Here is an 11224-nt window from a genome sequence, read left to right as displayed (position 1 = left end):
GCTTCAGAATCACTTGGGAACTAATTTACTTAGCTGAACCTCAAATAAAAGCATGGGCTCAACATAAAGCCCGAAAAACAATTGCAGCTGGACTTAATCAGAACTGCTCTAAAATCCCCTTATCAGATTGGAGTCAATTCATACCTAATACAAATACTGTTGAGGTTTTACATGAAGCCTCATATACTTGGAGTAATCGGTATTTACCATTACTTACATGTATCCAGAAGTAAGTTTGGAATCCCTTCTGAATTGATTCGGAATTGGTTTGGAATGCGTTGAGAACTAATTCAAAAGTACTTAGATGTGCAGAATACGATCGCCATCTTTTAGAGCAGGATACAGTGTTTACAACACTAGGAATCCGGCTTTCCTGGAAAGATGTTTCTATTATTGGCCGTTATAATACAGCTGCAAGCCGTTTACGTAAGTTAAAAATACTTTAATATTTATTAATAATTATTTCTAAATTATTTTAGAACTTAAACGCCAACGCCAGAGGGAATCCCGTGAGCAACTAGATAATGAACGTGTTGAAAGGCTTTTATCAACCCGACTCTTTACGTCTAGTCCCTCAAGGGGTACTAATTCAAGAAGTCCATCCTCAATTCCGAATCGATCCCGAAGTCTTTCAGAAGCGATTCGGAATCGATCCCCTCGTCTTTCCCATGCTTCATCTTCTGGGGTTATTAGGTCAAATACTCTCCAAAGAACATCTATTTCTAACTTAAGAAACGAAATCAGACAGGGACAGCCTGAATCGATTCAGAACTGTTTCTGAATCGTTGTGGAATCGCTTCTGAATCACTTACCTCGTTGAACTCGAAGGGAGGAAGATCCTCCATGCGGTGGTTCTTGCCGCCCTGGAGAAGACCTTCTTTGTAGGTCTTGTAATCGTCCTGATTCTGAATCAGTTCTGAATCGATCCTAAACCGATTCCATTGTACTTACAGAATCCTTGTATGAAGGCATGATGTCGGATTTCTGAACTGATTCGGAAGTAATTAGGAATCGGTGCGCCAGGGGGGGGGGGGGGCGCATACGATTTGAAAGGGTTACGGAGGGAAAAGGAAGCGAATCAGAATAGAATAGGGATTTAAATATTAATATGGGGTATGCACCCTAATCAGTAGTGGGACGCAATCAGTAACTGGTCCGTGCACCTGACCGATTAAAAATTCCATGGTCAGGTGGACCCATTTCACCTCAATACAGCCAATCATAAAATTGGTCAGATAGACCCATAATTCATTTAAATAAGTGGGTAATTGGTCAGGTTATCCCCCCCCCCAATGGTCGCCTTGACCACACCCTCGAAGGCCCTGGAGCAAGACAAGTATTCAGGTAAGGTATGGCCCGGGTGCTGGAGGGAGGGGAAGGGGAAGGGGCGGGAACCAGCCGAAAAAGTAAGCGCCGGGGCGGAGGTAGTGCGATCTTCGTGCTGGGCGCACTGAGGCTGTGACGGGGGGCAAAATGGTAACCACCAGGTCGGGATGAGAAATCAACCACGCTTGACTTGTCGATAGCGGGCGGGCGGGCGGGCGTCAGTCTGCGGTTCGGGATGGATACGAAACGGTAGTAATGAACCGGCCGATCTGGGGGAGCGGGTTGTAGGTGTGTGTGTATGTTTGTGTGTGTTTTTCTGCCCCCTGGTGGAGAGACTGACTGCCGTATTGACCGATACAGATGTCAAGCTGTAAGTGAGCGACAAGAGAAACCCTTTCCTTCACGAATAGTGAATGCAGCGGCGATAAAGTTGTGTTTGTACGGATACCCGGGAGAGCCAGGGGGGTACCAACAGATGACTCTAAAAGGGACGTTGCCCTACTGACAGTACAGAACAGATTGGCAGCAATGTTACATAAAGGTAGATAGGTGCGTGCCTACACCATACCATACCCGCCTTTACGTAGTAGTAGTAATTGGTAGGCGGAAGGGGGAGGAGAGGGAACAACATAAAAAATAAAAATAAAAAAAGACAAAAAAAAATATTTGGCAGTTGCCGCTCGCCATACTACGGAGGCATGCTCTAAGACGATCTGACACCTCCGCGGCCCGTCACTGCACGAATGAGGAGGCGAGCTGACAGGGAAGGGACAACCTTGTTATGCCTCAAATGCGGGCAGCTTCAGTGGGGCTTTACAGTTACAGCATCACTAACGCCCGGGCTGTTGCTTCGAAAAAAGTGGATGAAGGCCTGACTTCCGCGCCACGGAGATGGGACAGAGACCACTATGTAAAGACGTGATTGGCACTTTCGGTCCTTTTGCCTTTTCAACCCAGCAGTTAGGCACTGCAAATGAAGTTGCAAAACGCATGTTCCAAGGTTTATTGCCCATCGTTTTTCTTGGCTCAACTGAGACTCGGACCCTCGGCGTTCTTGCGGCATGTTTCTGTTCACTTTCCCCTTGTGCGACCCCCTGCGACGTCTCTTCTCTTGCTGTTGTTCTTTCGACTAACAAGATGACGAGACGGCTCGCACCTATAGAACGTGTATGATCCTAGAGGAATTACTCGTTATGAACAAGAGAGAGAAAGAGAGAGAGAAAAGAGAGAAGCTAATGCAACATAATTGTGGTCCATCACCATTCTTAAGCCAGAAAGTGTTCCATGAAAAAAAAAAAAAAAAAAAAAAAGAGCTAGAAAGAAAAAGAAGAAAAAAAAATCTCATTGCTATATTGCCAAGCACCTTGAGATCTTCGAATGGGACGGTTCCAGACGTGGAATGACGATGGAAACAACAACCAATTATTGACGTTCAGTAAACACCATCAAAAAAAGACTTCTGGCAGGCATCGTAAAAACTAGTGGAGGTTTCGGGCGCACGTGCCATCCCAGGGCACCCCACAACCCACTTCCCCCACCTTCTTACCAACCTGAATCTTCACAGTTCCATGCTAAGGGTTCCTTCCCCGCCCATCACGGACCAACCCCAACCAAGACTCTCCAACCCGCTCTTACGCCAAGCCCTTGATTTCATCTCGGCAAAGTTGTTTCTTTGTCGCCGTCAAAGCTTCGCAATTCAACTTCCTGAGTCTCGCGCCTACTAGTTTGCGGCTAATTTATCTGTTCTCGGTTTCGCCTACACGATACATGCATCAGCTTGGCTACCTCCCCGGTTGTTGGGAATTCTGCGATTCAATCCCCAGGCTTGGGGTTACAGTACCCTGGCATTCACCACCCCCTTCTTTTCCTCCGCCAAGAGCTTGACTGGCACTTGAACGACGTCACTGGCCGAGCTATGGCCACAACCACTGACTCCTTTTCGATATTAGCATAGTTCGTTCGTTCTTTAAAGTCGTACCTCCGCGGATACAATGGCCGAAGTATTGTCCGTAATAGAGGTTGCTCTCTGCATCACAGAAGTTGTTGAACGCCTCTGTACTTTTATTTCCACGGTCAAGTCTGCCAAAGATGACATTCGCAAGCTTACCCAGGAGCTCCTCGCCCTCAAGGGGGCTCTGGAGCACTTCGACGTTCAGACCCAAAAGGGCATGTTTACCCCGTTACAAGGTCAGGTCCAGTCCATGCTTGGGATGACCCAGGAAACCCTGGATGCCATTCGAAAGAAATTAGGAACCCCTAAAGATTCCAAAATGGGACGTGCTGTTCAAAGTCTGGCTTGGCCCTTTCGGACTGGTGATGTCGAAAAGTACCTTGCAACCGTCGAAAGAGCAAAGACTTGGTTCATCATGGTTTTGATGCGAGACTCGCTCGACACTACTGCGTCTGTCTTTTCCGAAATGCAGAAGCTGACCACCATGGTACATGAGGACATCATTTCCCGGAAGACGGATCGCATGCTTAGCGAGACAGCTGAACTCCTTAAATGGTTGTCTCCTGTCGACAGCAAGAGCAAGCTTCTTGACTCTGTGGCTGACCGATTACCGGGAAGTGGGCAATGGATCCATGCCGGCCGGTTCTCGGTTTGGGAAAGCGGTAGGCCGACCGAATGGCCTGTGTTTTGGATAACTGGCCGGTGTAAGTCAGTCTCCGCAACCATGTGCTTCTCCAGCTAATGATGCAATTTATGCAATCAGCGGGTTCGGGGAAAACGGTACTTTTGTAAGTACCGCTTTGAGTCCTCTCGTCATCGCGTTCCTCTCGCTCACACCTTTCAGCTCAAATCTAGTCGAGAGACTACAAGCGCAGATCAGGCCAGATAATTCAGAAAAAGTCAGCAAGGCTGGTCTAGGTTTCCACTGTTGCTCTCTGGATGATGCCGCATCCCAAGCGGTGCCCAACGTTTTCGGTTCCATCCTGGCTCAGATGGGGTCAGTGAGGCCCGAAATCCTTCACTTTGTTCGGCCACTCAGACAGTCAGGCAACAGCCTGATACCACAGAACAATCTGTCCGTTGATCAGATCCACGACGTTATGGACCAGGCTCTTGAGCTGTTTGACGTCTTTTACCTTATGATTGATGCCTTAAATGAGACCAGTCAAGAGGCCTTGATTGTTGATGCTTTACTAGCACTCTGCGAGAAACATGGAAATCTCCGTGTATTGGTGACTTGCACGCGCGAACCAGCTAAATTTCACCCCAGAATCTATGTTCGCCAAATGATAAGTGAGTCCATTGATATGGACATTGACATGTATGTTCAACATAGGCTATCTACTGAACACAGCTTTCAATCCCTGGGCGCCAAAGTCAGAGAGGAAATCAGGAAGAAGATTGTAACAGACGCTCACGGGACGTAAGTTGCTTGGGGTCATCTTGACCGGGGCTATTGGCTGAACTTGTAGACAGGTTTCGGTGGGCCAAACTTTGCATGGATAGGCTCAGTACACTTCGCACAGGACGGGACGTACGGCGGGTTCTCAGCGACATCCCATCTACTCTTAACGAAACCTACGCCGGCATTCTTAACAGGATTCCAAAACAAGATAAGCCACTCGCACGCGAAGCCCTCACGTGGTTATGCTTCTCCCTTCGGCCCCTTACCATCAGTGAACTTGCCGAGGCAGTTATTATCGAGGAAGATGACACCGACATCGATTGCGACTGTCGACTGAATGATCCTTCCGTTATTCCTGAAATATGTCAGGGCATGGTTCACGTTAATAATCACGTTGTTACTCTTGCTCACGATTCTATACGGACATTTCTCCAATCCGACTGGATTAGAGCCTCGAACGCTGCGGACTTTGCACTTGACGCCGGCGAAGCTCACCGTAGAATCATGCGCAAATGCCTCACCTACCTCAACCTTGATCCCTTTGTCTTGGGCCCAGCTGATCTGCTGTGGCACGTTGGTGAGCGCTTCGCTAGATATCCGTTGCTCGACTACGTCTCATCAATGTGGCCCATTCACATGGAGCGGTTCTCTCTCGAGGATTCTGACGAGCGTCTCGTTTTGGACTTTTTCGAAACGAAAAAGCTTGACAGTGGCGGACAATTTGAGGCATGGGTGCAGTTTCTATTGCGCTCGCCTGATCTTGACGCCATCCACAGCACAGAGCCCTTATACTACGCTGCATCCTTCAACATGACGTCTATTCTCAAACTGATCCTAAAACAAGAGGATAGGGTCGATGTCGACAAGAGAGGTGGAAGGTACTCCTCCCCACCACTTTTTGTAGCTATCTGGAGACGCAATGTCGAGGCTGCTAAGTTACTGATTGAAGCGGGCGCCGACCCACATGCCCTTGATTTGAGCGGTCAAACTAGTCGCCAATTAGCAATATCAAGAAGCATGCCTGATCTCATACACTTGATGGACAAGATGTCACCGAGCGAATCATAAGAGACAACGAGCCAGCTCAGCGCTTCTGAGGATGCGAACATAATGGTGTCTTTGAAGATCTCTCAGCGGCTCGGCCGCTTGCTTTACCGTAAAGCAAGCATCCCATCAATGCGACGACGGTTGTGCTGAGCTGTGGCTGTTGCTGCCTATAGCAACATCTCCCAAATTCCCTTGCATTTATCCTTGGAAGGGAACTACATTCCACGTCAGATGTTTACAAGCAACGAATGAAACGAAAATACCGCACGAGGCATAGTAGAGAAACCGACGAAAAAGGAAAGAATATAAGAGACTGGCTACAGAAGGAAACCTCATGCTTTACAGGAAATTATTTCCGATCTCGTCAGCTTGAATGCGCTCTGTTATGGGACTTGTCCTTGGGTCTAAGCTTTCTGATCCCCAACAAACTGCTGGATAACGTGTTAGGGAGAATGAGAAGCCTACAATCGGTTGCTCTAAGCCACTGGTATCTGTCTAAACATTGACACGTGAGACTGCCCGTGGTCGGGATGTCCAGCTCGCCTGAATAGTTTCGTAGGGGCATGATTCAACGGCGGCGAAGTGGCAGCTTCAGCGATAAAATGTGACGCACCGCCACACCGAAGCCTGTGGAAGGGGAGAGGCGCTTAAAAGTGGAGACTTACATCGCAATGCCGCGACCGCGGTTCTGCTTCAGCTGTATTAGTAAAGCTCAGATACCCTGAACGGCCAAAGATGTTCCCCACCACAAACGTCACGTACCTTACTGTACCTTCCCTTTCCGCCCTGAAGACCAACACACCCGACGTGACGGCGTCCCTTTTCTCGCTTGGAAGTTTGCAGGTGTCAAACAAACAATCTTCCTACTACTCACCTTATTTTTCCAACAGCACCCGTATCTATTGCCTCTTCACCTTATTTGTACTGTACTGCCTCCACTCTGCGTCGCGATCCAGACCTTTCGCTCACGTCACATTTTGGAGACATGCACACCTAGCTCCATTAGACAGTACATGGCTTAGCTTGGGTACGTCCTACCCGCCTTCGTCCGAAATACACATCCACTACGTAAGCCATCTGGAGATGAGATATACGCTGAAGATTGAGTCTGCGGCAAAAAAAACCATCCATTTCCACCTCATTGGCCGCGTTTCCTCTAAGACGCAAAATATCTAGTTGTGGTACTGACATTGTTACACTTAGGCTTTCCATTTATCCATCTCCACCAGCCCCCCTTCTACCTCACAGTACCACTGTCATCCGTACTTTCCGCCCTCCGCTACCGATAATCACCCTCCAGCCTCGATACGGCTGAGATTACCAACCTACCTCCTGCATCGGTAGCAAAGCAACTTTCTCATTTAGGGCGCTAAAAGCTACAGCACTGATTCGCCTCCCCCGCCATTCACTGGCCTTGCATTGCACTTGATAATACGAGCGACTGGGCAGCCCTTATCAAGAGCCTAATCGCCCGTCCAATCGCGGCATCGCCCAACAACATTCTCTCCCAGCTTCACGTTCGACATTATCCAGACTGGCGTTCCGAGCACTTCGAGCCGCCGGCCTCGCTGTGGGCCTTGGACTTACCGCCCTAGCAGCGTACCAGCGCAACCAGGCTGAAATGGAGTCACACGCCACCAGAGGTGGACACCTGGATGCCACGGCCGGTCGGGAAGTTGTATACTGCCATGCCTGTTCTAATGAATGGTGGAAAGACGAACATGGCCTACGATGCCCTCGTTGCGAGAGTGAGATCATTGAAATCGTATGTCCCGCTCCATGACCCTGTGATTGCTCCAAACGAAGTATGTTGACCAGCTACATAGGTTTCCCCAGATAACGACCCCAGACTCATTGAGGACGGTCCTTCTCTCCACGAGACGCCCGGCCCCGATCGCCACAGGCACCCCCTAGACGATGATTCCGACCCTGATGAAGCCGACATAGAGGAACATTTGCATCGCGGCCCCAGTGGTTTTGTTCTCCATCGCACGATATGGGATAATCAGGGACCCGGGCAGAGTCCGTCTTCGAATACACGACAGCCACCTGACCCGGGCGATGGGGATCAAATCATCAGGCGCTTCATTGACATGGTCAACGAGTTTGGTATGGGTCATCCCCCTCGCCAGACAGAGGAGCCACGCTCTCCTGGTTTTGGCGGTGGTGGCTTGTTTGGCGGTGGAGGTAATGTCCGCACCTATTACAGAGGAGGCCCTGGAGGTACCACAAGCTTCACAATCGCTACTGGACCGATTCATATTCAACGAGGAGGCGGCTCGCCTGTCGGCCCCGGAACCGACCCCTTCCAATCGTATGTCCGCAATAACCCCCGCGGTCACCCTCCGAATGGACCTCGAATCACGATGGTATCCATCAGAGCCAATGCTAATCAGCCTGCTAGTATCTTCAGTAGTGTCCTCAACGGAGCAGGCCCGCCAAATCCTGGTGGACCTTCTACTCCTGGCCAAGAACAACGTACGCTCAACGGAGCGCCTACGCTCCTCCACGAAATCCTTAATATGCTCAACCCGGCAAACGCCGCACATGGCGACGCTGTATACACTCAGGAGGCCTTGGATCGGATCATTTCTACTCTGATGGAGCAGAACCCGCAGTCAAATGCGGCACCTCCAGCTACCGATGAGGGGCTTAGGAAGCTGGAGCGTAAGAAAGTCGATCAGAAAATGCTGGGTCCTGAGGGAAAGGTTGAGTGCACAATTTGCATCGATAGCTTTAACGAGGGTGACGATGCCACAGTGTTGCCATGCAAGCACTGGTTCCATGACCAGTGTGTGGTGATGTGGTTGAAGGAGCATAACACATGTCCCATTTGCCGCACTCCCATTGAGGAGCCTAGCAACAGCAACAGTAACAGCGATAACAACAACAACAGCAGAAGCGGTGATAACGGCGGAGGCAACGCAAACAATGTCGACCACAGCAGCCATGACCCATCTCGGCGCCCACCCGATGCTGCCCCGGGTTCATCTGACAGTAACCAGAACCCCGCGTTCTGGGATGATGCGCCACCCGGAATGCCTGGCCACTGGGGAGCGCCGACATTTGCTGCCCGCCCAATCTTTTTTGAGAGGCCGAGGCCCCCTCCAGTTCCTGCGGATTCTACGAGACCAGAGCGATCTCCCACTGCTGACTGGGGGGTACCTTTTCCCCTTTATGGGGGTTCTAGCACCGGTCGGGACACTTCACGGAATCCCGATATCCCGCCTCGCCCGTCACCTCTGGAGTCTGGGCGTATGCCCAGCTTCCGCTCGCGCCGGGATTCACACTCACCCCCCAGTCTACGCCGACACCAGTCGGATTCTTTTCGAGCTAGAGAACGAAGTCCGTCATCCGGCAACTGGGACAGAAATCAAGACAACAACCAGGATTCAGGATCAAACCACGGCCCCTTGAATTGGCTTAGGAACACCTTTTCACGTGGTTCTGGCTCGGGTGACAACTCGAGAGACAGACGGAGACCTTGAACGGAAACGGAATGCATTTAGTAGTGGGGAGGCGTCGTAGAACAGTAATGGGCGCGACTAAGCCGCACAAGAATTATCAGTCGGCGGCGTGTTACGAAATTATGAAGTGGATTCCCGGCGTTTAGCATAGGTTTTTTTGCACCGTCTTCTCAAGAGTCATATCCAAAGGGGTTTGCCTGGATCAGTTATTGGTAAATCATAGGCCTCAATCAAACAATGGCCCATTTTCATCTTGAGTAAATTCATGGCATTGCCATCACTCGACTTGTGACAACTTGTGACGTGTGATAACTAAAGTGCCTGTACCCATGGTGGAACTTGTTAGACGCCCTGGAGAGTTACTCATCGACTTGTAGACTCCCAACCAGGAGGTGGGATCCAGATGTGACAACAAAAACACTTGACACGCAAAACAAAAAATAAACCAAGACAAAAACTGACAACATTTCGAATATCGTGCCGTTGGCGAATGCTAAAGGGTTGAGAAAAGAGTCTTGTTGTGTATACGCCTATACACCGAAAACAGCCGTCATGTCCTTACAAATACACATTAACCGAACAATATAAAAAAAAAGGGGGGGGAGAGAAGTCCTTTCGACTCTCAAACCCAGGTCGTTACTTGTTCCCTTCCTTCTTTTTCCCCATGCTGTCGTTTCTCTTGGTTGTGCACAAATCCATCATGTTCCTCCCCGCTCCACACCCCAGCGTTTCCGCCCCCCACCTCTCTCTCTCTCTCTCTCTCACTCTCTCTCATACACCGCTCATCTCCTCTTGACATTCCTCACCAAGAACGCACCGACGACGCCAGCGGCGACGGCCACACCGCTGATGATGGCGACGCCCATAAGACCCTCCTTGGCGACCTTGTCGTCGACGAGTTGGCGCAGGTTCGATGCCTGCAGGTTTGCGGGCTCCTTCTCGAGGAGGAGATCGTTGTAGCGGCGGGCCTCGCCATAGTTGCCCAGCTTGTAGTTGCCGAGGGCGAGGTAGTAGAGGCACTCGCGGCGTCGCTCGGGGGAGACGCGGAAGATTTCGGAGAGCAGGCGTACGCCTAGTTGTTGGTCGTTGCGGGAGTCGGATTTCACAAGACCCTACGGAACGTTAGCTGGCCCTCTGGTCGCCATAGCTTGAAGGAGGCAATTGGGCAGGGATAAGGGAAGGGCGGCATACCCATGCGTAGTTGAACTTGGTCTGCACGCCGACCATCTCGCCTTCCTTTTCATACTGGGCGCGAAGGACCTGTAGCTCGGATGCCTTGAGGGGCCTGCGGTTATTTGTGGTAAGTATGCTTGTGGTTTTTTTTTTTTTTGTCCTCTTATCGGTAGCCGCGGATATCGCGAAGGGACGAAGATACATACGTTTCCGCATCAAGGGCATCTGTTGTTTGGTCAGTTAAACTGTGCATGCGTCGCGCCGTAAAGGACCGCGGGTGGAGGGGTGTTGACGGCGGTGGACTTACAAGGAAGATCGACCATTTTTGTGTGATGTCGTAGCTCGACAGCACGACGTAGCTTATTGGTTTACTGTGGAATTTCGTTCGACTGTATCGTGGGATTCAGAAGAGGGCTTCAAGCTTTCTCTTCGTTACGGGGAATATCGTATGTATGCGAGACGCAAAAGCGAAGATGCGTTAGGCTGCGGTCGAAGCCGGGTTGTAGTAGTAGTAGCCGCAAAGTAGGAAATGGGTGAATGGCAAACCTGCTTCGGAAAGGCGGAGTGGCTGAAGCTCTGACATCTGAAGATTGTGGTTTGCGTGCGGGACCGCGGAGGGCCGCCAGCAGGCGACGTGCTAGGGGCGTCATTTGTGGCGTTAGGCCTCAGAAAACAGCTGATGACGACGACGGGCGAATGGCATGGACGGGAATCGAAGGTGGGGTGGGGGTGGAGAGTCTGGGCCAAAGCACTGACCAGTCACCCACTGTAAAGTGTGTGTAGTCAGCGATTGTCGTCCCGGTGATGTTCTCCCGATAAGGTGGGTTTTTTTTTTTGTTTGGAGGGTTTCCACTT

The 11224-nt window shown here is 50.5% G+C and overlaps 4 protein-coding genes across 4 annotated transcripts; 2 read left to right on the top strand and 2 right to left on the bottom strand.

Annotated features, from left to right (window-relative positions):
• Positions 1-584: 584 nt before the first annotated feature.
• CTRU02_214500 (uncharacterized protein) lies at positions 585-972 on the bottom strand (the record flags this gene model as incomplete). Its single annotated transcript, XM_070206254.1, has 3 exons — positions 585-680; positions 813-899; positions 952-972. 3 exons carry the CDS (start codon positions 970-972, stop codon positions 585-587), a joined length of 204 nt encoding a protein of 67 aa, XP_070060028.1.
• Positions 973-3317: 2345 nt separating this feature from the next.
• On the top strand, positions 3318-5750 carry CTRU02_214499 (ankyrin repeat protein; the record flags this gene model as incomplete). Its single annotated transcript, XM_070206253.1, has 3 exons — positions 3318-3939; positions 4016-4700; positions 4754-5750. The coding sequence occupies 3 exons, from the start codon at positions 3318-3320 to the stop codon at positions 5748-5750; spliced, it is 2304 nt and encodes a 767-aa protein (XP_070060027.1).
• Positions 5751-7350: 1600 nt separating this feature from the next.
• Positions 7351-9217, top strand: CTRU02_214498 (uncharacterized protein; the record flags this gene model as incomplete). The annotated part of the gene is made up of 5 exons (XM_070206252.1): positions 7351-7494; positions 7556-8043; positions 8134-8649; positions 8677-8950; positions 8975-9217. The coding sequence occupies 5 exons, from the start codon at positions 7351-7353 to the stop codon at positions 9215-9217; spliced, it is 1665 nt and encodes a 554-aa protein (XP_070060026.1).
• A 761-nt stretch (positions 9218-9978) lies between these two features.
• On the bottom strand, positions 9979-10692 carry CTRU02_214497 (mitochondrial membrane fission protein; the record flags this gene model as incomplete). The annotated part of the gene is made up of 4 exons (XM_036730403.1): positions 9979-10308; positions 10388-10481; positions 10576-10594; positions 10677-10692. 4 exons carry the CDS (start codon positions 10690-10692, stop codon positions 9979-9981), a joined length of 459 nt encoding a protein of 152 aa, XP_036577859.1.
• Positions 10693-11224: the final 532 nt, after the last annotated feature.

The sequence above is a fragment of the Colletotrichum truncatum genome, assembly GCF_014235925.2.
Source record: "Colletotrichum truncatum strain CMES1059 chromosome Unknown Contig_0011, whole genome shotgun sequence".
NCBI classification, from domain to species: Eukaryota; Fungi; Ascomycota; class Sordariomycetes; order Glomerellales; family Glomerellaceae; genus Colletotrichum; species Colletotrichum truncatum.
This window is presented reverse-complemented; position numbering and strand designations above follow the sequence as displayed.